The following is a 26,365-nucleotide window of genomic DNA, read 5'->3' as shown; positions in this document are numbered from 1 at the left end:
CAAAAATTTGATATAACGCACATTGACACGTCTCCGAATATGACCGAGAATTGTCGAAGAGTAACGAGGAAAGCTGAAGTTTAACATGTAATTACAAGAGGTCGCAAGCGACTGGCTGAGTGTCTGGGTACCTCGTATCCAACTCCGAGCTTCGAGGTTCCGACTCTCGTGAATCCGAAGAAGTGCTCCGGATCGATAAGGAAAAAATGGCTCTGCTTGTAAGGAACGTCTGCAAAACTATATCTCAGGTAAACGAAAACATGAATTATTGTGAATGTACACAATTGTAAATACGACACTGGGATGAAGCAATGAGACACAATTTTGTGGCATATACTATCACAGGAGCCATACTGATCTATCGCCATTGCTCTTACAGCAGCCGAATTTTCGTACGTAACTTACTGACTTGTGTAGTGTGGGTGTGAATACGTGTATTCGAACTTAAAATAAGTTCTTCGAGCGTAGATCATTTCACATCCACATGGAACGAAAGAAACTCGAGAAGAAGTAGACGTCTATTCACAATTCAAAGTCAAATAATCCCTGTGGTTAACGATTTAAAATTTTCCTAAAGTTTATGGCATTAATATTTGTATACAGAAAGTAGAGATTTATCGAAATCCAAGATCGATCTACAATTTTCTATCCCCAAATAGAAAAAAAATGGATAATAATTTAAGTGGATATCGTAAAGAACGATAAAAGAACTTTTGTACAAACGATCATCATTTTTCAGGCAGCCCAAAAAGGAACGGTTCGAACCTTACACATTAGTGCTGCACGTCATCAGGAAACTGTGAGCTGACATTTTTATATTTTATTCTTCATGCATGACATTAAAATCAGATAACACAACGGATCGTTTGTCAACAGTTTATTGAACAAGAAGGCAAAACAAAATGTACCCTCATTCCTGGGGATGGCGTTGGTCCTGAATTGGTTGTGTCGGTTCAGAATGTTTTCAAAGCTGCCAATGTACCTGTGGAATTTGAGCCATACTTCCTCTCCGAAGTTAATCCCACCCTCAGTGCACCACTGGAACAGGTGTCAAATAGCATTGCCAGAAATCGTGTGTGTCTCAAGGTAAAGTACACAAGTTTTGAGTAAAAGATTATTTTTAAGGGAATTGCTTGCCGAGGTTGGAGATTCACTTGTATGTATATTTTTTGACAGGGAATTCTCGCAACCCCGGACCACTCGCATACCGGGGAGCTTCAAACGTTGAATATGAAATTGAGGAATAATTTAGATCTGTATTCGAACGTTGTTCATGTTAAATCATTGCCGGGAGTAAAATCGCGTCATCAGAACGTTGATTGTGTTATAATAAGAGAACAAACAGAAGGCGAGTACTCTGCGTTGGAGCACGAATGCGTGCATGGAGTTGTTGAGTGTTTGAAAATCGTGACTCGCACCAAGTCGCAGAGAATCGCTAAATTCGCTTTCGATTACGCGGTTAAAAATAATCGAAAGAAGGTAACCTGCGTTCACAAAGCTAATATCATGAAACTCGGAGATGGTTTATTCTTGCAATCGTGTAAGGAAATTGCTACGCTCTATCCTAGGTAAAAGACTAAAACGAAGCTTCTCATAGTAAGCTAATCGAGAAGAATTTTCATAAAATAAGCCTCCAATAATGTGATATTTATTTTCCAAGAACAGAATACACTTCGAGACGATGATTGTAGACAACTGTACAATGCAAATGGTATCGAATCCTCATCAGTTCGACGTTATGGTTATGCCAAACCTGTACGGCAACATCGTCGATAATCTTGCATCAGGACTCGTGGGTGGAGCTGGTGTTGTTGCTGGTGCGAGTTACAGCGCCGAATGTGTCGTTTTCGAGCCGGTAAGTCATTATTTGCGTTTTTCTTTCATTAAAAATAAATTTATATATTAAAAATAAAATAATTATTCATCGTAACAACAAAGTTTCTGCAAAAATCCTGACGAAAACAGATTTACTTCAGAATCCAATTGTCCCTGTTCTTTGCGAGTTATTTTTTCATTCAACATTGTCTCTTTTTTAAACGTGACATTTTTACAAATTTTGCAGGGCGCGAGGCACACGTATTCCGAGGCCGTAGGAAAAAACGTCGCAAACCCAACAGCCATGCTTTTGTGCGGTGTCAAACTTCTCCATCATTTGAACCTTCGTCGTTACGCGGAACAAATAAGAGACGCTTTGAACCGAGTTTTGAATGATGGTAAAGTTCGTACCAAAGATCTTGGCGGTCAGAGCTCGACGACTGACTTTACTCAAGCGGTTATCAGCAGTCTGCGTTAAGTAAAACAATCGATTGTTGTTTTCTCGTTCATCCCGACGGAGACCGAAATAAAACGACCTAAGAGTAGGTAAAAATTAATGAATCTTTACGATGCACGTAAAAAGCCATGACGTTTTGTATGGTTATAGCTGTTCGCTATTTTGTGAACACATACATACAGGAATAACGGAGCTTTGCATCGTCGGATGAGAAGAATTGTCGCCACCAACACTTTTTTCTTCTCAAAAGTTGAGGCTTAGACTGTAATACTCAACTCTCTCCGTTGTACACATAGCTCCTTGTAAAATACCTAAATCTGTAAAAAAATCAATAAATTATGCCAACTATGAATCCTTTACTTTGCATAGTAAAAACCATGCTTTTATCATACAAAGCCTTATCGATGCTCACAAAAAAACAACGATCAATAATGGGAAATTAGAAGGAAAAAAAATTGTTTCCAAATCTAAAGATATGCGATTGATTTTATGAAGCTCTGCGTGTGTTCGTTTACTCATTGACCATTCTTTTAATTCATTGCTTGATGCGCAGTCGATATTTAAAAACAATGGTGCTCATTTTGCAATGGTGTGTACGCGAGCAGGTTATGAAGGTGATAAAGTTCAATATTTGTTAAAGAATTTTGCATATCGACACGTTTTGCGATTCAGTGAAAGTTTTCCAGTTTGCGGAATCTTCGATCTCCGTGCTCATGCAGCACTGCGAATCCGAGGATGGGAATTTATGAATGAAATTCCAGTGAGCACGCGGGGGCAGGGGGAGGACGGCCGCTAAAGTGAGGGTATGACGAATCATCACGGGCAGCTTGAATTTTTTTGTTTAAGAATTTGAATTTTTAATTAAAAGTGGAAAATCGAATGAAATGGTCGAAAAAAGTCTGAACGATCGACAAACGTTAGAAGTAAACATGAGTTTTTGTGATGACACCTGCTACGTCATTGTTTGATAGGAAAATAATAAAAACAGCTGGAATAACGAAGCGTTGACACATCGTCATTGTTGGAATTGTTTTGGAGTACGGAATATCTTGTAAAACGATAAATATGGATTTGGAGGATCCAGCGGCAGTGCTTGTATGTCAGGAAATAGTTAAAAATCATCTTCGTGTCGCTGCGATAATACAGGTATGTCCTTACCGTTTATACAACGAAACTTAACCTCAACGTTTTATGAAAAATTGCTAATTTGTTTCCTTTCAAGGAAATGAGCGCGGAAAATTCATTTGATGCGACATTTATTATGAATTGAGGCGATTTATCGGTTGAACTAAAAATAATTAATCTATTTAATAATAAATTTCTATACAATGCTCGATAGGATATTCAAAAATGCACTGGCCCTCTGGAGCTTTTGCATGATCTCAACACCGAAGGCAGAGAAAAAATAGTGGATTTAAGACAGAGTATAGATCGTTTGTCGGCTCTTGCGGAAACGGCAACTGATGAGAAAAAAAAAGCTTCTCTATTGGCAAAAGTAGAAAGTCACAAGGGACAACTCAGTATTGCCTTGGCAGCTTTTCGCAAAGCCAACATTGTAAGTGCTTGCGTTATAGACAAATTAGCCAAAGATGAATTGACATTTCTACCAGAGGAGCATCAAAATGCTGTGAGAAAAAGAAGAGATAAGAAACATTTGACTGAAACTTCAAACAAAGTAACTGACAGGCTGCTCAGTATTTCAAGGCATTTGGCTGAAACCACCCAGAGAAGCGCAGACACACTCGACACTCTCGGTTAGAATTTTGTTCTATTTCTATTCTATTTATGGAAGTCAAAAAGATTTCATAAATATTTTGCCTTTCACCATATTATCTTGTATTTACACAATCAATCACATTTTCATCTACACAAAAATTTTCATTGTTACAATTAGTTCAACTAAAGAAATTTATGGAAGAAAAAAAAAGTTTTGTGAATTTCTTCTAGCAAAAATAGAAGAACTTTTGGTCTAAATTCTTCATGGTACAGTGATTTATTAAAACGTAGAGAATTCAAATGAATTTGATGATACAAATAATAAATTCAAATTCCAGTAACATCCTCGGAGAAAGTGACGAGTACAAAAGACGAGCTGGAGCATCAGCAACAAGCGATCATTCAATCTGGTAAACTCTTAGGGAAATATGGACGGCGGGAAGTTACGGACAAAGCCCTTTTAGTGCTGGCATTTGCGTTTTTTCTTGCCTGTGTCTTTTACATTCTCCAGAAAAGGCTCTGGTGAGCTTTACCTTTATTTTGTACAATTTCTTGTGATACAAAATATTACTTACATTTTTACCACCAGAAGCAGTGATCAAAGATGTTCAATTGATCGCAGATAATCCTATCCTGAAAAAAGATAAAAAAATATTCTGCACAAACGATTCAACGTCACTGGGAGAAAATTAATCGAAAAATCATTGTCTATTATTGACAATCTGGAAAATTTTTATGACAAAATTACGTTTTTGCAACTCGTAAAAAATTCATCTTTCGATATAACGCCGTCTCTGTTCAAATCCATCTTGGCAAAAAGTCTCTCAACGTGATCGTTCACAGCTGATTTCATTGAACGACTATCTTCAATCATTTCGTAAATCGACGATACAATAACGATCATTTCTTTCCGCGTTATGCAGCCGTCACCGTCAATGTCGTATAATCTGGAAATTTATTGCGAAAAATTGAGAAATTCCTATCATTTGAGTACTTGTCAAAAAATGAATTTCATTAAATCATTTTACTAAGTTGATCAATCCCTATTAAGCTACTGAAAAAATTTGACGGTCGTCCCCTGTCGGAAACAGACCAAAAAAGTCATTCACCATCAATAGATGCAAATTTATGATGAATTACGTGATTCCTCTATCACGTATTAATTTATTACTTCTGAAAACCGAAATTGATAAAAATTTTTACCAAAAAACGTTTCTTCGATCCGCGAACTAAAAATAATGAATATAATCACTGACATATTTTCTAACATGGATGAATTTTTAAAGGATTTCTCACCCAAATATCCAGGATAATTTCTGGTCCGTATCACCTTTGACGATACAAGCCAATCCAGTGATAAGATCGCTAAAGCTAATGATGCCATCTTTGTCACGATCGAACATGTTGAAAACAATTTGAGCATATTTTGTCGAATCGCCGAGGGGAAAGAGTTTGGAATAAGCTGGTTTGAGATCTCCGCATCTTGCACCTCCTCCAGGACAATGCTGTTTAAATTCGCGATACAAACGTCGTAATTCTTCGTTGCTGAATCCGGTTCTGTTGCTCAAAGAGCTCAAACGTTCGGGAATAATTCGTGGTGAACGCGGTGCACTCTCCGTGTGTGGATCATCTTGTTGCAGATATAAAAGAGGACAAAAATATTAACAAACGATTTGCAATCGATGATGCATTTTCGTAAACGAAAAAAAATTTTCACACACCTGCAGCCATCCTTTGAATCGTTTTCTTCACTCGCGTGATGCTTCGTCGCATTTTTTATCGCGCACTGGACTAACGAGAAACAACGAACTCGAGCTTACCCAGCGTTTCGTAATTCGACATGTGGTTCAGGGATCGCAGAGAACTTCCCTCTCACGCGAAGCACCACTGATTAACGCCCATAAGAATGAATGTATGAATAGAAAACAAACCTGACCATTGATGAATGAGACTAAATCTGTGGCCAAGATTTTCTTGGATTCTCGTCGTGCAAACCTCATTTGTCCACTGGACCTCTTGGCAATTCTCTAATTTTGTCATTTACACCAAATTTAATATTAGATATTCTCACCTACTTTTAGCTAACCGAGATTTGTGTGGACAGTCTTTTATTTTAGTAGATTTTTGAGTAAAAGATATATTTTTAAAAAATGATCGATTGATCGTTGACGATATTTGTTAAATAAATTTCCTCCCGGATCACTCGAATCGTTGACCATCCATTTTTTTCTTACATCACATTTCTTACTACGCGTCAAAGAAAAGTTTTGGCATTCAATGAATGCAGAGAATTCTTTTAGAGATTTTGAATAATGTTCAAATTTTTTACCATTATTGATTGTGGTCGATTGATATCGTCAGTTCTCAAGTGTTTTCTCGAAGTTTAGAAAAAGAGAATTTCTTCGAGGAATAATCCAACCAGTTCAAATATTTGGATGCAATTGGAACGTAGAAAAGCTCTTAGGATAACTTTCGAGAATGAATTTGCATGTACATACGTGTATGTTTATACGTTACTGACTGACGCTTCATTGCCACAGCAAAGAGGAGGATCGGATTATTTTCATTGCGAGATAATTCTGGTTCGCAGACCCTAGAACAGCTTTTAACGCCACGAGACTCAATCGGGCGTTTTGTAAACTGTTTTTCCTTGAACTTATATTTAGGTTTTAAAGTAAATTTGTTTCTTTTTTCAACCTAATCACTTGTGAGTGAAATATTTAAATTAGAATATCCCCGAATTGCTCCTAGGTGAATGTTAAAATTATCCCAATCATTCTTTCCCCTCTAGAATAATTCATCAAAATTATTTTTAATCCTAGATTTAAAAATCGTAGATGGTTTATTTTTAGAAGGTTTTTATTAATACTGCATATGACCTACACGTATCAATAAGCTCTTTGAAAAATAAACTCTTATCCGTATCTTCCCTTGACATGGGAGGAATGACTTTGGGAATCGTACGTGTTTTCGTGATAATCCAAGGGCGTTTTTGTCCGTAAATTTGTCTTATAAGTAAACGACGATTGTCGATTGAAAAGATTCTCTGTTTATTCAATTCGTATCTTTATTTTATAAAAGTAAAAAAAAAAACTAGCTTCGGGAATAAGAGAGTATAACGCTCTTTTTCAAGAATTGAAAAACACGTAAATAAACTTTTTGAAAATTCTTGACAGAATTTATGGAATTATTTGGAAAGATAAACAAAGAATACTTTTCACGGAGCAACGGAAGATCTCCGTAATTGTTCGTGATGACGAACACCGTAGTTTCCCTCCCCCCAGCACTTTTTAGACCATTTGAGAAAGATTAACTCTAACTTCACTCGAGTATCAATCTCGCCTGGTTCCCATTGACTTCTTTGGTGAGACCGTGACGGAGTTCTAGTTCTCGTTTGACACTGGCGAAGAGTATATCCGTCAGGAGGAATATTTGGGCGATCGCAAAGGCGAGAGTAACGCCGAAATAAAAATTAGCGTTTGCCGATCTTGCGTAAATCCATTGATGCCAGACCGTTGGGGCAAACACAGTACAAAAAAGCATGAAACAACCAACGATGAAACCTTGTTGCATATCTGTAAAAAGAAAAAATGGGAAATGATTTACTGTCGAGCAAGTTATACATTTTTTTAGTAAATAATAGTAGCCTTAGAGATGAGCAATATTTTCACGAGAAATGAACTTACGTTGGAACAAGTGTTTCCAAAGTGGCAATAGAGCCATGTAGAAACCGACGTCACCGAGGCAAGGATAAGATTTGAATATGGCGCCAATGGCCAAATAAGAGAATGCGAGGAGCATCGGATCTCTGCGCAGCCTCAAAGCCAAGGGTACGATGTAAAGCAGACTGACGTTGATTTGAAACGAGGCGATGAATAGCCATCGGAAATGTTCGAACATTTCGGTGAAAAAGTACCAATATAATCCGATGTTGGGTCGTAAATCGGGTACCGTCAGAATAAATCCTACGGTGTTACCCAGGAAGCTCCAGCTTCCCATTATGTAGAAAGAAGCGTACAGAAGACAGCCGAATATGAGGCAAAACATTTCTATCATTTTTGCAACCGCTTGAATTCGAGCTTTTCCAGTTTTTTCTCGAGCATAATAAATCGTTGCAGGTACCATCAATGACACAGGGTAAAGACCTTGCAGTGTCAAAAGTGCTATGGAAAAACAACTCCAAAACATGGAACGCCTTGTCATACTATAAAGGGTCACGGAGTAAAGGAAATTGGTGAACACCGTCGTTGTGAGTGCAACACAATTCAGAACTATGTAAGGATTGAAGAGATAAGCAGCTGGCACATAAATGATGGAACCTGCTGTTATCAGAGATATTGGCGTGAAAGAACAATCTTTCGTTTTTCCAGCTTTACGAATTTTCAAGTCCTCCTCTTCTCTGGCACTCTGAAATATTATTTCAACATAATTTATTTGAACAAATCTGAAATACGTTCTTACAATTCATACGCTTAAGTATTATTGTACTTAGAATACATTACCTGCTCTGCTATATACCGTTCGGCAGTAGCAGCAAGAAACCAGGCAGTCGCAAGATCAGTGAGGATGAAAATTATCCGTAGAGCCCATATCGATAGATATTTGAGCATGTAAGAAAATATAAAAAGGCCTATCGGCGTCTCGTGGAACAAATCACCGCTATAGGGATCGATTCCAAAATTTTTGAGATACACTCCTTCCGTTACTGGTAAAGAAAACGAAAATGAATGAAACTCACAACTCTCCCTATCGAGTAATTGCAATCGTATTGACCAAGTTATTGTTTACCTCTCTTCCACGAGTTCAACGCCGTTGATACTTCGACTCGTTCGCTGATGACCTTTTGAAACTCTGAATTCATTAACAACGGTCTTATCGCGGCCGCGAGAGCGCAATAAAACAATTTGCTTCGCCCCTTCATAATGTTGCTCATGTTTATACACTCGCCTTCGAATCTTTACTGATCGACCAAACACTATTAGTTTTTATTCAATTCTCTTAAAAATATAATTATTTAGATACATCACGGATTTACTGTTATTTAGACAAATGTGTGTGAAACTCTAATTTTTTATGAGGCATTACACTAATTCCTGAGAGAAAATATACGTTTGTTGACACGCGACGACGAAGACGCCCGATTTTTACGGGTGTCACCGGACTCTTTTAAGGTTAGGATCTTTCATCAGCTGATCGACTGCTAAGAGGTACTAACCGGTTGAACAATGGCTCGAATCATCACGTTCGAACTGTCACATTTCAATCTCCGAGAACTTGAACGACTGATTTTGGGGTCTATTTTCTTTTAGTGTAAATCGTTTGTCGGGCTCTTGTCGGTGATTGTCGGATAAAAATCGACACCTGTCGAAAGTTAATTAGAAAATTCATAAACAAAAATTCCTATGAAGTTAGCATTTTTTATGAATTTCGATCTCATAGATAGCGAGAGGGTATAAAGAGAGAAAGTAATGGCCGTTTTCTCCGACGCAGTTTAAACTCAGTTCAATTTTTTTCATATAGTTTCGAGATAGGAAGAACCGAGTTTAAACTCAGATTAATGTTGGAGAAAACGGGCATAAGGCTCCGCGTGGATATAATAAACATGATGTAGACGATGTAGACACACGAAACGAGCTAGCAAAAACCAGCAATATTTAACGATAACGAACGTTTTCATTTTCATAGGAAGGTTCTTATTCATATATGTAAACCATAAAATTTAATTATAATCAGGAGTTTTCTGATGAATTGGTTTTGATATATGTTTGGCTATTTGAAAATTTTCATTAATTCAATGACACAGTAAAGGATTGTTATCAACAATGACTGCATATAAAAAATAAAGGACACTAAAATTTACGAAAAAAATTTTGATTCCAACAAAAACCTCAAATACTTTCGATTGTATATAATTTCCAGTAATTTCGAGAATCAGTTTTTTTAACGCTTCTGTTTATAACAAGCGACATCTGTGCCTTATTTACAGACAATGCTTTTTGAGGTTAGCTAGCAAAGGGTTATTTTTGTGAAGAAAGAAGAAAGTACTCGATTCTTCTATCTTGTTCTGATCACGTTTCAAAGTCATTTATAATTCGGGTACCTTCGATATCTGCGTGATTTCATTTGAAATTATATTCACTGAAAAACTTCTATTCTCATTTGAGCTGTAAGCTTCACTGATTTCATACAACTCATTCAGTATTTTCCGTCATTTTATTATAGAAATATATTAAACATTGAATTGGGAAAATGACGAACGAAAAAGACTTATTGCCCTGTTATAATCGCGGCTGTGGGCAGAAATTCGATCCAAATGATAATAAAGATGGTGAGTTACCAAAACTCCAATTAAAAAAATGTCTCTTATATTTTGTGTTTCATCTTTGAACTAATATTACTTCAATAACTCACACCTCATCAGTTAACGCAAACGAAAATAAAAAATTTTCTTATCAATAAAGAAATCAAAATGTGTGGAATATACCTTACTTTTTTCGGCTCAAAACTTTATATCTGACAGAAATGAAATGATTTGGAAAAAAAAAATGTGCTTATCTTATTACAATTAGGAGCATTGCAATAGTTCTTCAAATTTGGTGAATCTCTTATGATTTGATGATTGAACCCTAATCAACAATCAAGTTGTTCTATTTATGAAAATTTCAATTTCAAGGGGATTGTGCCCATCATCCGGGTGTTCCAGTATTTCATGATGCTTACAAAGGTTGGTCGTGTTGTAAAAAAAAATGTACGGACTTCACAGAATTTCTAAACATAAAAGGATGCATGAAAAGTTTTCACACAAATGAAAAGCCCCCAGAGCCAGAAAAGGCACCTGTGGATAAACCACTACTTGAGGAAGTTAAAGAGATCAAGCCTTTAGTTGCCTCCACAATGAAAAGGCCAGCGTTTGAGAGCCCAAGAACAACTTTGGTACCTACTGTATCTCCGAGTCTTTTAGACCAAATAAAAGGCCTGACGTTTACATCTACAAAAAAAAGTGATGACGCAGAAATAACTATGGGACAAAACTGCTACAATAAAGCTTGCAAAGCTACATATAGAGGCACTGACTCTCTCACAGAAGTCTGCACTTACCATCCTGGAGTACCTATATTTCACGAAGGCTTGAAATCTTGGTCCTGCTGTCAGAAAAGGAGTACAGATTTTTCTGTTTTTCTTGCACAGCCAGGGTGCACAGAAGGAATACATCAATGGATTCCGCCGGTACGAGGAAAAGCTTTCCAAGTTATTAAAACACCCAATTTGATTTCTCCATAAATGAACCATTAATTGAAATATTATTTGATGACTGCTTTTATTGAAACTCTCCTCATTACAGAATACAGACAAACAAATAAATTGTCGAATGGATTGGCATCAAACGGGATCATACGTGGTAATATCGATTTTTGGAAAGAAATATCAACCAGATAAATCCACTATAAAACTGAATCCTATCAGACTGTCAGTGGACTTATTTTTCATCGAGGAGAATTCGAGATACAATATGGACATTGAGTTGAGAGGGGTATGTTAAAGAACTGAAAAAAATATTAATTGCAAAAAAATTTCTGTTGTAATGGAATAATGAACGGAAACTTGATGAAGCAACAGTTTCACCACTTTATCTGAGTTTGATTAGGAGTGCAAGCTTGGTTTATATATTTTAAATATTTTTTAATTTACAGATCGTGGATGTCGAGCAGAGTTCAGTGTCGATGCTCCCAACAAAAGTTGAAATTAAATTGAAAAAAGCAGAGCCTGGGTCCTGGTCTCAATTGAGTTTTCCCCAACCTTCTAGTGAAAGCGTAAAAACACAAGAGGAAAAAGAGGACGATCGAATGACCGAACGTGTGGAAGCTGTCGATCTCAGTGATCTATGATTATGAATTTTTCAATTCAAGGAGAATCTGAAATTTTGTTCTCCACTATTGAAGATGTGGGTGCTTGACTTCATTCTCCATTCTTTTACTTTTATGAACAAAAATACGCACAAAAGCACCAGATTTGCGAGATCCAGTGAATCACGAAAAATATAGAAAAATTCACATGTTATTGAGAGACAATAAAAAAATTGTTCTATTGAAATTTTAATCATTTTATTATATACCCTTCATTGTAGCGTAGCTGAGAAAACAATATTGTTTTAACAGCATTATATTCAAAATTTAGAATTTTATCTATTGATTGTGTCAAATTAATACGAAGATGGCGATATAAATTTTTTGTTTATAAGAAAATTAAATGATGTTATTTCTACCAAAAATTATTCTTTAACAAAGTCAATCTATTAATCAGACCACATGGAAAATGGATCCGAGATCATACTCTAACCTATCAGCTCGTATATATAGTATTCCATATAGGTCCGTATCGTTGTTTTGGCTGGTTTTTCCAAGTGGATATCACGGTGCCATTATTTAAATCCATGTGAAGAAATAATTCAATTTCCCCAGATGCACCCTGATGAGGGGAAAACTAATACTTTTCGTATACTTTAATATACTTTTCCCAAGCACTCGGATAGTTTGGAAGATTCAGAAATTGTTTGAACTAACGACTACTCGTTCTAGTATTTTTGGACATTGATTAACCATGTCGAGTACAAAGCCAAAGTTGAGGGTAAATTTCGTTGATAAATAATTATAGGAATAATATTGTTATTATAATCATCGTTGTTTACATTCTTTCATTCGGTTATGCATAGGTTATGGCGATACATGGCTATCGTCAAACTGACAGCGTTTTCTCAGCAAAACTTGGATCGTTGAGGAAAAGTTTTAAACAAAAAATCGACTTTCATTTTGTGCGAGCGCCACATTTAGTACCACCGTTAGATTCGAATAACGAACCGAAAGAATCTGGCACTGAAGGTATTAATTTTGAATAAAAACTGTTAGTAGCTTTCATTTGTCAATTCCAATTTTAATATCAAAATTATCTAAATTCATCAATTCAAGTGATGGCATTTGTCAGTATTAATCAATTTAATCTATTGAAAACTTTCTAGATGCCGGATGGTGGTTTAATACAGAAGACCACGTTTTCAAAGCTATTGAGCCTAGTAATATCTGCGTCGGATTTGAAGACAGCTTGGCTGAAATTGAAAAAGCTTTCCAAGAATCTGGTCCGTTTGATGGAATCATTGGTTTTTCTCAAGGAGGAGCTTTTGCAGCAATTTTGTGCGCTATGCAACAAAAAAAGTGTAAATGGGGATTTAATGAAAAATATAAACACTCAATTACAATGAATTGAACTAGCTTGAACTAACAGAAATTTTGTTATGTTTCTGTATTCATTTTTACAGTGCTGTCCATAAAGTTTAATTTTGCAATCCTGATATCTGGCTTTAAATCCCTTTGCAAGCCTCACGAGATTTACTACGATGAAAAATTGCATTTACGAACTCTTCACGTTTATGGCGAAACAGACAAAGTAATACCAACAGGTAATAAAAAAAAATTTATTATTATCAGAAATATAAAACTTAAGATAATAGAAATTGACCAATTTTCAGTCATGGCAAAGGAGTTGGCTGATTTGTTTGACAACAAGACTGTTGTCACTCATGAAGGTGGTCATTATATACCTGGGAAGAAACAAATTTACAACGAATTTATTGATGAAATGTTGACACTTAAAGAAAATGTACAGCAACAGAAAATAGATGAATTCAAATAAATCCAATGTGACCCAATTAACGTTTCATCTTCTTCATTTATAAGCTTTGGAATGTTTAGCATATTTAAAAAGTTTAAAATTGTAGCAGAATAACTTTTGCTGAGCTGCTTAAATCTGTTTTTTTTTTCAGTCAGGCAGAGTGTGAAGCAATTTCTATGATGAAAGGGTTGCAGTTGTGTCATACGCCATTCTAATTATGTTCGACCACATTGAGCTTTGATTATTAATATTTATTGAACTTATGGATCTACATATGTGTACAAAATTTGCATTAATTTGCTCCTTTTCATTCTGAGTTGATAGATCCCATTCGAAGCAACTACAACTCGCAAATAATTGTTACAATTGACAATTATTCAAAATTAATGAAAAAAAAAAAAAAAAAAAACAATTTATTTGGGGTGTGGGGATCTCACGGAGTAGGTATTCAGTCATCAGCGTAGCCAAGCTAAATCAGTTCAAGCAATTTTTTAATTGGAGGCACAAACAAAAATTTTAACTCACATGTTAAAATTTTGAATGAATTTGACGTTGTCAAAACCTATTGATAAAAATCACAGCATCATCACGCTTCGATAAGCGACTGCAAAAAAGTAAACATTTTTTTGGCGACAAAATCTATTTGCATTTACTCTTGGCTAAATATAAAAACAAAGTATGGTTTGTATGAAAAAACTTCCAAGTATTAAATTCAATTTCATTAAATGGACTATTTAATCCCCATCATTATCATGGAGGCTTTAATCCCAGAGAATCACTGATTTACTCGGGGACCCTTCCGGGCGAACTGTCATTCACTCCAATCGTAGAAAATAATGGTATTTATCCAGCATTTATATGAGAATATAATTACGTTTACCGTTGGTCAATGAGAAACAAATTCATTGAAAAAAGACACGAAACTTGAACGAAAAAGAAACAAATGTTTAGTAGTGTAAGACTTTAAGCAACGATTTCGAAAAAGAAACTGTTTTATTTTTTATTTCCGTACTAGTTAGTGTTGATTGCAGTTTTTTATTACTTTAGGCAAATATATTCATTCTATGACAAACGATCTCACGGAAGTGGGAGATCGACGAAAAATTCATAAAAATAATGGAGATCTGAATTCGTTCTTTCCCAAAGATTTAAAATTAAAGTTGAAAGCTTATTAAGGTTCACAGTTTAATAGGTGAAACATAACAATATTGTATTCGTAAACATCAAATTTTCGTGGTAAGAATACTAACGCTTTTTTAAACATTTTTTGATAGAATCACAAACCGATAAGTTCCATGCACATTATTTTGTTCTGGGTGAGATATTTAAAAACAGCATCATGAGTTTGGCTAAATTCTTGAAAAATATTTTTTTTCACATTTAAAGGACATAAAGCTCTCACGGTTCTCTAATGAAACTTTGAAAAACATCAGGGCCATCTCGATTGAATAAAAAATGAAAAGTAAATAGAAGAAAAATATAAATAACTAAAAATTATTTCATTCGCTGGTCATCTCAATAAAGTAGTTTTTTTTTATTAGCAAGAAAAAAAAGTTCACATGGATGTTCCCCGTTGGAACATGAGTTTGTTTTTTTTTTTCAAATTATTTCATTTTAAATAATCCGTTTCAATTCAAGCGTGAATGTATTCGTTCAATTCAAGCGTTTCGATCATCGATCGGAAAAAAATCGTCAATAGGTGCTTGTCTCACATTTTTTTGTTTTCATACGGAGAATGAGAAAAATACGTCTTGTTATTATTCGATTTTTTCTTCCGTTGTTTTTAGGACGTATGTGAAGTCGCGACGTAAGAAAATGTCTATTGTGCTTTTTTTATTGCTTTTGTCGCTGCTTTTTTCCCATCGTTTGCTATGGATCTTGACGTCGAGACACGAGTTTTATACAAGAGCGTTTGTGTTCAAGGGGATTGTTCTTGCCCATTAGCTTCTTGAGATTTCATAACATCAGGGAGATCCGGCGGTAGAGAGAACGGCGTCAGTTCTAGAGGCTCTAAGTAACCATTTTCCTGACGAATTGCCAAACCTATTAAAGCCGGCGACTGAGCTTTGGCCGTCATGGAATTTAATCCATAATCTGTTAAATATCTGCTGTCCAACATTAGTGTGTCATCTTTGTTGTAGAGCTCTTGATTTTGTGGGGGGATTTTCAAGATGCCTGGAAAAAAAATTTTTTTGGAGCTTCATTTTAGTTTAGTAAGAGGAGAGTAAAATGTTATCCATTTTGTTTTGTAAATAAGTTTTTCTAGTCTTCTAGATGTTTTTGGTTATTTAAAACTAATAGTCTTAACAATTGTGAATGAATTTTAACCTACGAAATGTCATTGTAATACAGATAATAAAAATTTTACTCAGAAATTTAAAAAAAGTTCTGTCATGGCCAGTTGAGAAAACGTTGAAATTAAAAAAAAATGGCAGCCGTTTGAATGTCGATAGTGAAAAATTCAACCTTCCGATTTCGTAAAGTTGAACTTTTGGTGCATGTGTGATGAAAAATAGTATACACTCTACAGGAGTAAAATGAGACTACCTCAAACCGTGTGCTTGTCACCCTTGCCTTCGGCTCGGGTGACAATTCTGCCCGTGGTTTGAAGTAGTCTACTTTCTGTCCCTAGGTACGTAATATATTATTTCCCGTATATCAAATGATATCCAAGTGCTTGAACTATACAAAAAAGATATTCTATTCTTGAGAAGCATTTTTCCCTTTGAAAGGTGAAGTTTTTGTAAAATCGTAGCTTACACTTTATAGTTTCAAATTAAAAAAAAAAACCAAACGAACAAGCGATTGAAATTAATTGCGTCGGAATCATCTTCGATCTCCAATTCTTCAATAAATTTTTTATTGCACTTGATGCAAAATCACAATTTTTCATGTAGCCAGGGCTCAAACTTACCTTCAATTATTTTTTTCAGCTCCAAAACTGTCGTGTCATCTTTAGCATCGGTAAAAATGGTCATTTTCTTTCGCCTGATCATAAGAAAGACATCCTGACGTGTTTCAACAAAGATGGTGATTTAGGTTAAGTCATATTTGGTTGAGTAAATTGCGGTCAATGAATTAACCAAACTGTAAAAAACTATAGATTTGGAATCAATGCTCACCATTTTCTCGCTGTTAAAGGTAGTTGATAAACGATTGTAACATAAAAGTTTGATATTACAATGTTTATACGAATGTTCTCGGGTTCCGTGAAAGGCAGTAAAAGGTTAAAATGAGACAGCTTCAGCGCCTGTCAGTTATATCAGACAGACGTCGAACTACGAACTAGTTGTTAGTTGTTAGTTGTCCGCACCGCGGCGATGGGCAATGTATAATGTATATTGTATAGTGCAGAGTTGGCAGAGTTCACGACTGTTTTTTTCGACTTACGGTGCTGCCATTCGACCTACTTCGGAAGCTCGGACGCGGCGCCGTATACGCCCGATTCACGTTGATATTGTAGAAAACAAATCTTAACCGTTTTGTATGAGTTAAATTCGCACAACACGATACGAAAAAAAAAAAAAATTATGTGTTTAACGAAGTACAACATAAAAATATATTCAAAGCAAAATAAAAAAAAAATTAACGAGAATCAATAAAATGTTTTATTAAAATTTTTGATATTTTTGGATGTTAGCACATCATTTTTCAAATTATTCCGAATTTTGATTCGTTCATGCGGATAGGATCGTTTCATCGAGAGTCGTTCGAATCAGCTTTATCGTCAAAATTGGTTACTCTGGATTCTCTATGGGGAAAAAATACAATATTTTGTAATGTTCCATTCAACCGTAAAATGCTGTTTTTATTTTTCGCCTTTTCGGACAATGATTATTATAGTCATTGAAAATGAAACTTACCTGTTTCTTCCTCAGCAGATAACGGAGTTGAAGATTCTGGTGAAAGGGCGAGCAAAACACGACTGTCAATAAGCTTAGATGCGGATAAATGGGTGGAAACAAGCTCTTCCAGACAATTTAAAGCATACGCTGCTTCGGGCCACTGATGCACGTATTCTTTCTTCAGCAAAGTTGTATATAGATTCGGTAGTGTCACCCCCCCAAAATTTGTCCGATTCGATATGATTTGTCGGAAAAGTGGGACAGTATTTGAAAAACCGACAATAACCTTCTGGAACGTATTCGTCATATTTACTTTTTTAATGGCTTGAGATAAAAGCGTAAATTCAATTTCTGGGGCATGGGTAACGAGCAAAACTTTCTTCGGTACGATCGTGAGAAATTCGCGAAACATTGACAGAGCAATATTTAACGAGACAGACGATTGTTTAACGCCATCGACAGCAAAATCCAATTTACGAAATTTAAATCTGGGCCATGACGCTGATGACTCCAGTTTACTACGCGGCTTCGAGGGCTTGATCCAAACGTTAAATATTTCCTCTTCGTATTTTGCTGACAGCTTTAGAAAATCTTTATCCTCCGTAGTGTCGACCGATGTCGTCAAATAATACACTGCTGCGACGTCCTCAGTAGTCAGTTTATTGTCACTTGTTTCAAACTCCATCACGAATGCGAGTTGCTTTTAGTGAGATTTATTTCGTCGAGTCGTAACGAGATTCAACTTATCCAAATTTATGTTGAAGATTTTATTTTTCTGTGCTGCGGTGTAGCCGCATTTCGTTAACTATAAGTAAGTATGAGTTCGAGCGCATACGAATTTTTCGTGACTGATATTTTCCAACCAATGAACACATTACTCCTTCGCATATGAAAACAATGCTCAACAACAATCAGCTTCGGACGATATTCCGTTCGATATCATTGAAACCACTAATTCAAGGACACGTGCGATCAAGATATTCGTTTTTCTATTTCCTCATAATACACCGCATACATTGAATTCGCCTTGTTTTATTCGTGACCTCGGTGTAGAAAAGTAATTTTTTTACGTATGAAAACAATTCCAGGCAACGGTACAGCTTTCAACGGTATTCCGTTTGATATATCAAAACACACAAATCTATTCAATAACACGTTCGGCATATTGATTTTTATTCTTCGAACAGCACAAATTTTTCAAGATACAATGTAGCTTTTGGGTTGAATTCTGGTTTTTGGTGACTAATCCCTTTCAGCGGAGAACTTTTTTACATTCGTGATCAGCAACTCTCGGGAACAGTACATATAGCGCTGTATATCGTGTATTGTTTGATATCTTCAAATGGCCAACAACACGTGTGTGGACAATACGTTTTTAAATAAAAAAAAGTAACAATAACCATTTTCGATGTTCTAGAACCATAAATACGAAGAACACAAACAAAAAGGATCAAAAACTGAGTATCACACGTTTATTATTTTGAGACAGAATTAAAAAAAAAAAAAAAATAAACAGTTGGTAATGTGGGGACACAGGCTCGCGCGAGGCGGTGGCATCGCTCACGCCGCCACGGCAGTGCGGAGAACTAAGACATTATTTCGTCACGAGGAGTTTCTCGCCTTTCCTAGCCGCTACAGCTGTGGCAGGGAGTTAGCGTGGGGTTTTGGCGCGCACCAACCACCTTTTTCTTCCTTTCTTGCCTTCTGGCGATTTCCATATTAATAATGACAGAATAAATATATATAGCAAGTATTTCCTGTCTCGTGGTTTTTTATCCTTCACCTTAGTACCCTCCACGCTACAGTAACAGAACGTGAGCGCCACCTATGGGTTCGTTTGTGACCCGCTCCCCATTTCCATTCGTCGGTAAGTGAATCGCCGGGAAGTTCGTTCCGATAGCTCCTGATCCTTCGCGGTGGCGCTTCGTTTGTTGGTCCAAGCACTTTTCCAATAACACACAACAAATATTTTCAACAGAGAATTTCGTATTGCTTCTTCCCGCATAGGTTTATTATTCTCGGACCATTTACGAATAGTACAGGTCCCGAGTGGTCCCGAGAAAAGCCGTGTCCGAAAGGCGTCCACATTTCGCCAAGGTTTGATCAGGAAACCAAGAGAGCGAGGAGGTGAACGCGTCGAAATTTTCAAGGCACGATCGAGTCGGTTCGCTTCCTCATTCGTATTGACGCCTGATACTTGGTTAGCCAATGTGGATGACTTTACGTCTTTTGATGGGCAGGTGAGGAGTCTTGGGCGAGTGTCAAACATATGTTTATATACATTAATGCGATATATACACACGTACATAATTTCATAGTATCAACAAATGTCTATGTTGCGTGATGAGAATCAGAGGGGCGTATTTGAGGACTGAAGAAAAAAGGATGCAAGTCGTTCCGAGAGGGAATCTTTCACGAGACAATCGCTTCGATTAGAAACTTGCAACACCCCCTCTAACGATTCAACACATTCTATGGCTGTTTCCCGCCGGCCTCCTCGGAGTCATCGTCGACGCCGCCGTCGTCGTCGTCTTCCAGAGCGAGCAGCCCTGCGTCGACACGTGATCCGCGTCGACGCCTCCACAAGGACTCCGCATTTCGCGGATTCTTAACCAGGTAAGCATGTTCGAGACGAAAGTCGTTTTTCCTCTTTCGATGCTTCACATAGCAATATAATCATAACAATAATAATACCGAATACAATAACAACGAGGAGGTTAAATCTCATGTGGCATTGTCGAGTACCAAATTTTGGACTATCAAGAGACAAGAACCGTGTTGTCGCATGAAATTATCGACCGCGATGAAAAAAATGGGGGAAGCAAAAATGTGAATAATTATTCGACTATTTTTCCTGACATGTGGAGAAATCGTAAGAACCCTTGACCAACATTTTTTCCGAATTTTCGGATTTACAATATTTTTCGTTTAAAAAGAAAATTTATTGAAATATTTCAATTGAATGAACATCGAAAGCTCCTTCATATCGTCATAAATTCATCTGCAAAATGGACGTGTATGAATTCGAAGAAGAGATTGGCTTGTCTCAAGCAAACGTTTAGTTGCGGATACCACGTGCATTCTAATAGGGACTTTTGGGTATCAGGAGCTCATGACACCGATGCAAGTTGTCGAACGATTTCTCCTCGCATCGAGGGGTCTTCACTTAAACGAAAACTCTATACATATATATATTCCTCCGTCCATATTTTTTATTCGTTCGTTCACGAGGGACTGAAATGCCTCATCGGAACACGTGGTCGATGTGATAAGAGAGCATAAAGTCGACGGAGCTTTCGCGCTCTCCTTCTGCTTAGCATGCTCTCCTGCTATATGCGCGGGCTCCTTATACGGTTGTAGGTGGATGGAGCACGATTTCATTGCTTCCTATCGTTGCCTCCCTCGTTCTTGTCCTCTTTTCCCTCTCCCTTTGGCAGTCACCTTCAAACCGGCTTGCCCCACCACTTTTAGTCACGCCAGTTCGAGGGTTACGCAGATAACGTTGCACTCCCCCCCCCCCCCCCCCAACGGCCGTCCCGCGACGTTGCTCTTTTCTCCCGGGAGCCGAGTCGTGTTTGAACAAACTGAGGCCTCGGAAAAAAACGACGAATGCCGATAGCTTATCGGGCTTTTATTCCTCGGCTCATATTGCGCACTTGTTGATTTTCTCATCATTTTTCTTTCTACCGGATACTGAGAATTGTGGAAAAATTGGACGAAGTAGAATTTATTTGAAGTAGAATAAAATGATTTATTCGGTCATTGGCACGAACGGAAGGATTTTGGTCAATCGCTAGATCCATTTTCGCTTACGCTCTTGTTCGGGCCCCGGAATGAAACATCGTTCCTCGAATAATATCGAATAGTAACGTTGAGTCGCGATTATTGCAATACGTTAATACGCACGGTTTACAGTATTTACTTTCGGCTTGTTTACTCCCCCCTCCACACGAGTCGCCAACGAATCATGGCTCGGCTCTCAAGCGCTCAGGCTTTGTTGTTTCTCGGAATCCAAAGACTCCGTCGCTTTTGTTGTCTGTTTTCGGACGTACTATGGAAAGACGAATTGTTTTCTTTGTGCTCATCACTTTCGAGGCGCCTCCCAGCAGACAGCTAGTGCGACTGCCTGGTCACGCCGCACACTCTTGACTGAAATCCTCGACGCAATCTATACGTACGGTTTGTGCAGGGAAGGCAGCATGGGGAAAGGAAGCAAGAAGCGAAAAGTGATCGTGTCGGGAGTTGTTGGTGGGCAAGCGCGCGACGACTGCGCGAGTCATCTGCGGATCGTCGACAATGTATCGGGATAGCATGGTTCTGAGTTAGGTCCTTCTCGTTTCAACCGTACGAGCGCTCCCAAACAAAAATATATACTTCGATAGAAATACGATGCTCGCGTCCACCAAGTTTATGACGGCGAAAAAATCCATTTGGCACTCTTCTTTTCTCTCGAACCCCCCGTGTGAAAATTATTCGAAATGTTAAATATCGACGACGAGGCTACTGCTAGACGAATATGAATTTCGAAGTCACCTACGACGCATAAATTTCAACCGTCAAGAAAATTCGGACGAAAAACGTAAGTGAGGGTGCTAGAAATGCCGCACAATGATAAATTTCAGTCATTTTTTTTCTAACGAAATATCGATTTTAATAATTTGTCAAATTTGTCCAATTGTGAGAAAAAAATTTAATTTTACTTGAATTTTTAATGAATAAATTGTATTAGTAATTGATGACATTATCTGTATTGTCGAAGCTATTTTTTCGAATTAATTATAACTTCTCCGACGTAGGATCACATAGAAAGTTGATAATGAACGAAGGTGATTTAGCGAGAGGGTTAGAAGTCGAAGAAAAACGCAGAATTGAGTCGAACGTAAAATATCTTTTTAATCGACATAAAAAAGGGGCTATTCGTGTTCGTGGTTTTTTCGCGTCGTTGAGAGCGCGTTTTCGTCAACCGCGTTCAACAACTTGACGGAGGATCACTGAGTTCGACATTGCGAGCCCGACGATCTGAAAACCGTTATTAAGAGTGCAGTAACACGATTCGATTTTGTCAAAAAAAAACAGTAATTTTGTGCGATTAACAAAATTGACTCACGGACTTGAAGGTCTCCAAGGACAAAACGTAAAACGGACCACCAGTGAGAATAATTGCTTTCTGAGAGCGCAGCATGAACATTTGGATGAAATAATGAATCCTCCATGTCGGACGGTCATCGTCCCATTCCGTGTTACTGCAGGTCACTTGTTCCCAGTCAGACAGGTAGACCGAGTCTGCGATCTGCAGTCCCTGGAGAAATTGAGCATTTTTCAAAAGTGTTGCAAACACTCACGGTCAATCTTTTGTGACACGGTCGAAAACGACTCTAATTTTCCAGAGACTCGGAAAGGAGAATTCATCGATGAATCGGACAAAAAAAAATTGTTGTTGGATCAGCGATTTCGTACTACCAGCGAGCGGTATTCATTTCAACCCGAAAATGTGCTTGCACCGACAAAATTTGTGTCAAGTTAACAAAAACTCGTAGATCTTTCTCGTCGCATCTTCGTCACACGCGACTTCACCGCATACCGTTTTCTTGGTAATTTAAAAACCGAGAGAACCGTCTACAACTGCGCGTCAGTATCGGGCGCATACGGATAAGATTTAACGGCAAAATAAGTGCTGAGTTCGTTTTCGATCGCGAATTAGCGTTTGCGTTCGAATAAATAGTTGACAGGAGTTCGGAGCGGATGCGATACGAAAAATGTGACCAACCAGAGTCCGAATTTCAGTCGCGTAGTAACAGTAGACGAAGAGCTGGGCAATGACACTGAGAAAATACTCGAGCATGCTCCACAGCTTCATGATTGTCTTGAGACTCGTCTGTTGATCATTAATAATAAATCGTTCGTAACAAACGTTGAATATCTGCTGAACAACGTGTCGAATATCTTTACATTAACTTGAACCGTCGATGCTTCGAGTGAGACGAGACAGAGAACGATGATATTTTCGAAGCATTGTACGAACATGGCTGGACTCGCTAGAATTTCCAAGGCGTCTAGAAATCTGCACGAAAATGACAATTGACCGGTGAGCGAATTCTTCCCAGCCACTTTTCTCCATCGTTTCACGAGGTTAGCAATTTTCGGGGGTCGTTCCACTCACGTCAAGATTTCGTTGTGATGATCCACGCAGTTTTTCAATTTCAGTTCAAACTTCAGATTCCCCACATTTGATCTGAATCGAAAGAAAAAGTGAGCCGTACGAGCGTATCGAAGCCACTGAAATTCGGGGCACGAAAGCGTACCTCAAGCTCCCTTCGGTTTTGACATCTGTCAGCGAATCGTTCAAGTATCGCAAATGCGCACAAATCATCATCAGCGACGCGATGTAGAAGACGTCGTAAGTTATCGATCCTAGCGCCGAGCTCAGCCCCCCAATGAATTGCACGAAAAACAGGCAGAAGTAGCCCGTGTTGTCGCTCACGTCCCAAGGTCGCCATCCCAAATAAGGAAGGTAGCGCGCTCTCGTTCCCGTTGAATTATCCTCGTCCATCAACCCTTTTCCCCCGAAACCCGACTCCTTCATCTCAAGAATTATGGGATTTGAGCACCAGTGCAGAACACCGTAAACGCACAGCCACAACCATCCGTAAAGAAACGTCAAATAGTGTAAACGCGTGCTTCTCATTTCTCGTTTGTACTTTTTCCAACCTAAGATCGAAGGTTACGGAGAAGATGAGAGAAAATCGCTTTTTCGAGCTATTTCGAACGCGACATAGTTTTCGAGCCCGATTCACCTGCCTGAATCGTTCTCGTTGATCTTCAAAGCGAAATAGTGGCATCTCTTGAGGATTCCGACGAGCTGAGCGATCTCATTTACTTTCCAGATGCAATAGCTCCACTTCATGAGTCCGATGCATTGGAGACAGAGAGGGCCAACGTAAGCGGCGAAACTGGTGAGGTCGTTACTCGCGTTTTTGAAGTCGATCAGAGTGGTGACGATGATCGCAACGTCCGAGGCCAGCAATATTCCGACGGTCAGTCTAACCAAGGCGTTTTTTATCGCTGAAAATTTATCCGCTTTCCAAATTTTGCAATATCTCATGAAATTCAGTAAATCTCCGGAGTAGATTTCGAAAGCTGGCGCCTCCACGGTCGACGTCATCTCTGGTGTTCCGGAAAAAAACAATTTTCATTCCGTTCGTTATGCTCGCAAGCTCGAGGAATAATTTATCGAATTAATGAATTTATGGACGCTTAGAAATCGTACGAAAATCCAAAGACTCGTCGAAATGTCTGCTCGACAAAAAGTTCCTTCGAAATATATACTTAACACGTGGGAAGCGTAACAGGAGCTCTGAGGAGGATCACGAACTTATTCTGCACCTCCTAACCGAGCCGAGTATTCGTGGCTTTCTCGCACGTACGCGATCGCCCTCCTCCCGGAGCATCTTACAAAAAAGAAAGAAGAGAAAACAAGTGTCCTGTACGTGTACTCTCGCGGTACACGCAGAGCCGACTCCTTCCTCGCATATTCCCCTGTTTAGTGTACTCTCGACAATTACGTGCGTTGCGTCATACAGCGAGGAATTCACTTACTTGCACATGTACACCAGGCTCGAACCTCGTGTTCGGTGCGGATGGAGAAGCGAGGCGGAAAGAGCGACGGAGAGAAAAGGGAGGGAACAAAGGAATTTCCTCCGACAACTATCGTTTGGGTTGAAGTTGAAAAAAATTGGTTCTTGACAAACTTGAGAAAGAACGGAACGTGGCGCTAGGAGGATTCTATGGCGAGAGTAAAAAAAGCCTCAAATTTTTCCGTCCTCCATCATCGTCGATTGCCTGATGAAGCGTGGACCAAAAATTTGGCAAATTGTTTTCCGATTTTTCGGAAATCCAATTATTTTATTCTCCCGAAAGTTTTAACCGAAATTTAGGAAACTGAAATAATGAAGGAAATGGTGACAGCTCGAGGTTTGAAAAGCGTCGAGTGTCGGAACGAGTTCCGGAATGAAGAATCAGTGAGATAGGAACGGTAAGCAAACTTGGAGAATCGAAGTTCACGAGGATCGAAGACGAACTGACTCCCACTCCTTGTTCCGGAGGTTCCGAGTAGCCCTCGTGAAAATCTATAGGCTTCGGAATAATCAATTATTCAGAGCTCAATTCCCCGTCGGCGTGACACTCTCTATTCATTTAATTCGATATTCTCTCAGCTGAGAATAAATTTCTTCTCAAGAGAATGAATCGATGAAATTGAAATCACTCCATGGCCTCTAATTAATCTTCTGAAAGTGACATTTGTTCTCGAGCGGGGAGGACTCGAGCAGAGTTTTGAGTGTCTTCGACGGCTGTAAAGTCCATAAAACATGAATCGACGTTCAGGCGATTTTGTCAGTGAGACACTCGCGAGAAACATCCCGTCAGCTGATCATATTCGATGCAGAAATTTCCCACGTTTTCCGGCTCTCAACGGAGAACGACTCATTCTTTATTCATCCAAGTGTTTCAAGTGTTTCCATTTCTGGTACTACAAACTGCACTTTAGAATTGCTTGAATAATTGATTCATCGACATGTTCGTGCCCCCATTAAAGTGTCTCGTAGTCCTCTGACTTCCGGGACAAATGACGCGTTCCTCTCCAAGTGAGTGTCGCGATATTTTCAGTGAATATTTTTACGTGGTGGCCGGCTCAGAATTCATTGGTGGGATACTCGAGACAGTCGTCTGACAGGCTCGGAGTTTTCTACTTACAATCTACTTCAGGAAAAGGTTATTTCTTGCTGCAGCGAAGTCAGAGCGCCGACGTTCGAACCCCGCGTAACCGGATCAGCCCCAGTCATCGGATTTAACGGTTTTTGGGAGACCGAGC

At 38.3% G+C, this 26,365-nt stretch overlaps 9 protein-coding genes across 15 annotated transcripts; 4 read left to right on the top strand and 5 right to left on the bottom strand.

Moving 5' to 3' along the window:
• Positions 1 to 17: 17 nt before the first annotated feature.
• On the top strand, positions 18 to 2,631 carry Idh3b (isocitrate dehydrogenase [NAD] subunit beta, mitochondrial). Its single transcript, XM_043411868.1, has 6 exons — positions 18 to 248; positions 740 to 799; positions 877 to 1,086; positions 1,177 to 1,568; positions 1,666 to 1,855; positions 2,063 to 2,631. The coding sequence occupies exons 1-6, from the start codon at positions 207 to 209 to the stop codon at positions 2,291 to 2,293; spliced, it is 1,125 nt and encodes a 374-aa protein (XP_043267803.1). The 5' UTR covers positions 18 to 206; the 3' UTR covers positions 2,294 to 2,631.
• Positions 2,632 to 3,081: 450 nt separating this feature from the next.
• Sec20 (vesicle transport protein Sec20) lies at positions 3,082 to 4,579 on the top strand. The gene is made up of 3 exons (XM_043411876.1): positions 3,082 to 3,418; positions 3,612 to 4,026; positions 4,327 to 4,579. Exons 1-3 carry the CDS (start codon positions 3,338 to 3,340, stop codon positions 4,512 to 4,514), a joined length of 684 nt encoding a protein of 227 aa, XP_043267811.1. The 5' UTR covers positions 3,082 to 3,337; the 3' UTR covers positions 4,515 to 4,579.
• On the bottom strand, positions 4,085 to 6,574 carry LOC122406432 (Kv channel-interacting protein 2-like). Of its 4 annotated transcripts, none has more exons than XM_043411881.1 (5): positions 6,487 to 6,574; positions 5,710 to 5,875; positions 5,285 to 5,618; positions 4,737 to 4,935; positions 4,085 to 4,621 (listed from the first exon to the last, which is right to left on the bottom strand). In XM_043411881.1, the coding sequence occupies exons 2-5, from the start codon at positions 5,759 to 5,761 to the stop codon at positions 4,568 to 4,570; spliced, it is 639 nt and encodes a 212-aa protein (XP_043267816.1). In that variant the 5' UTR covers positions 5,762 to 5,875; positions 6,487 to 6,574; the 3' UTR covers positions 4,085 to 4,567. The 4 variants fall into 4 exon arrangements, with proteins under 4 accessions (XP_043267816.1, XP_043267815.1, XP_043267813.1 ...); XM_043411880.1 differs by having other exon boundaries at positions 5,710 to 6,015; positions 6,318 to 6,520; XM_043411878.1 differs by having other exon boundaries at positions 6,318 to 6,520.
• Positions 6,575 to 6,829: 255 nt separating this feature from the next.
• On the bottom strand, positions 6,830 to 9,193 carry PIG-U (phosphatidylinositol glycan anchor biosynthesis class U). The gene is made up of 4 exons (XM_043411866.1): positions 8,777 to 9,193; positions 8,491 to 8,693; positions 7,675 to 8,395; positions 6,830 to 7,563 (listed from the first exon to the last, which is right to left on the bottom strand). Exons 1-4 carry the CDS (start codon positions 8,919 to 8,921, stop codon positions 7,310 to 7,312), a joined length of 1,323 nt encoding a protein of 440 aa, XP_043267801.1. The 5' UTR covers positions 8,922 to 9,193; the 3' UTR covers positions 6,830 to 7,309.
• Positions 9,194 to 9,231: 38 nt separating this feature from the next.
• Positions 9,232 to 12,079, top strand: CHORD (CHORD-like protein). 4 transcript variants are annotated; one of them, XM_043411872.1, is made up of 6 exons: positions 9,712 to 9,989; positions 10,211 to 10,316; positions 10,662 to 10,712; positions 10,802 to 11,215; positions 11,331 to 11,519; positions 11,680 to 12,079. In XM_043411872.1, the coding sequence occupies exons 2-6, from the start codon at positions 10,302 to 10,304 to the stop codon at positions 11,872 to 11,874; spliced, it is 864 nt and encodes a 287-aa protein (XP_043267807.1). In that variant the 5' UTR covers positions 9,712 to 9,989; positions 10,211 to 10,301; the 3' UTR covers positions 11,875 to 12,079. The 4 variants fall into 4 exon arrangements, with proteins under 4 accessions (XP_043267806.1, XP_043267807.1, XP_043267805.1 ...); XM_043411871.1 differs by lacking the exon at positions 9,712 to 9,989 and adding an exon at positions 9,232 to 9,395 and having other exon boundaries at positions 10,662 to 11,215; XM_043411870.1 differs by having other exon boundaries at positions 9,713 to 9,989; positions 10,662 to 11,215.
• Positions 12,080 to 12,323: 244 nt separating this feature from the next.
• LOC122406429 (esterase OVCA2) lies at positions 12,324 to 13,692 on the top strand. The gene is made up of 5 exons (XM_043411874.1): positions 12,324 to 12,613; positions 12,699 to 12,864; positions 13,002 to 13,196; positions 13,299 to 13,439; positions 13,509 to 13,692. The coding sequence occupies exons 1-5, from the start codon at positions 12,587 to 12,589 to the stop codon at positions 13,670 to 13,672; spliced, it is 693 nt and encodes a 230-aa protein (XP_043267809.1). The 5' UTR covers positions 12,324 to 12,586; the 3' UTR covers positions 13,673 to 13,692.
• Positions 13,693 to 13,881: 189 nt separating this feature from the next.
• Positions 13,882 to 16,964, bottom strand: EloB (elongin B). The gene is made up of 3 exons (XM_043411883.1): positions 16,774 to 16,964; positions 16,566 to 16,659; positions 13,882 to 15,826 (listed from the first exon to the last, which is right to left on the bottom strand). Exons 1-3 carry the CDS (start codon positions 16,774 to 16,776, stop codon positions 15,570 to 15,572), a joined length of 354 nt encoding a protein of 117 aa, XP_043267818.1. The 5' UTR covers positions 16,777 to 16,964; the 3' UTR covers positions 13,882 to 15,569.
• Positions 16,965 to 17,236: 272 nt separating this feature from the next.
• On the bottom strand, positions 17,237 to 18,356 carry LOC122406431 (uncharacterized). Its single transcript, XM_043411877.1, has 2 exons — positions 17,515 to 18,356; positions 17,237 to 17,402 (listed from the first exon to the last, which is right to left on the bottom strand). The coding sequence occupies exons 1-2, from the start codon at positions 18,179 to 18,181 to the stop codon at positions 17,389 to 17,391; spliced, it is 681 nt and encodes a 226-aa protein (XP_043267812.1). The 5' UTR covers positions 18,182 to 18,356; the 3' UTR covers positions 17,237 to 17,388.
• A 4,049-nt stretch (positions 18,357 to 22,405) lies between these two features.
• Positions 22,406 to 25,249, bottom strand: LOC122406424 (odorant receptor 85b-like). Its single transcript, XM_043411867.1, has 9 exons — positions 25,093 to 25,249; positions 24,828 to 24,944; positions 24,295 to 24,660; positions 23,799 to 24,204; positions 23,657 to 23,728; positions 23,446 to 23,557; positions 23,264 to 23,371; positions 22,604 to 22,795; positions 22,406 to 22,515 (listed from the first exon to the last, which is right to left on the bottom strand). Exons 3-9 carry the CDS (start codon positions 24,656 to 24,658, stop codon positions 22,456 to 22,458), a joined length of 1,314 nt encoding a protein of 437 aa, XP_043267802.1. The 5' UTR covers positions 24,659 to 24,660; positions 24,828 to 24,944; positions 25,093 to 25,249; the 3' UTR covers positions 22,406 to 22,455.
• Between the last annotated feature and the right edge of the window lie 1,116 nt (positions 25,250 to 26,365).

Source organism: Venturia canescens, chromosome 2, assembly GCF_019457755.1.
Source record: "Venturia canescens isolate UGA chromosome 2, ASM1945775v1, whole genome shotgun sequence".
Taxonomy (NCBI): Eukaryota; Metazoa; Arthropoda; class Insecta; order Hymenoptera; family Ichneumonidae; genus Venturia; species Venturia canescens.
This window is presented reverse-complemented; position numbering and strand designations above follow the sequence as displayed.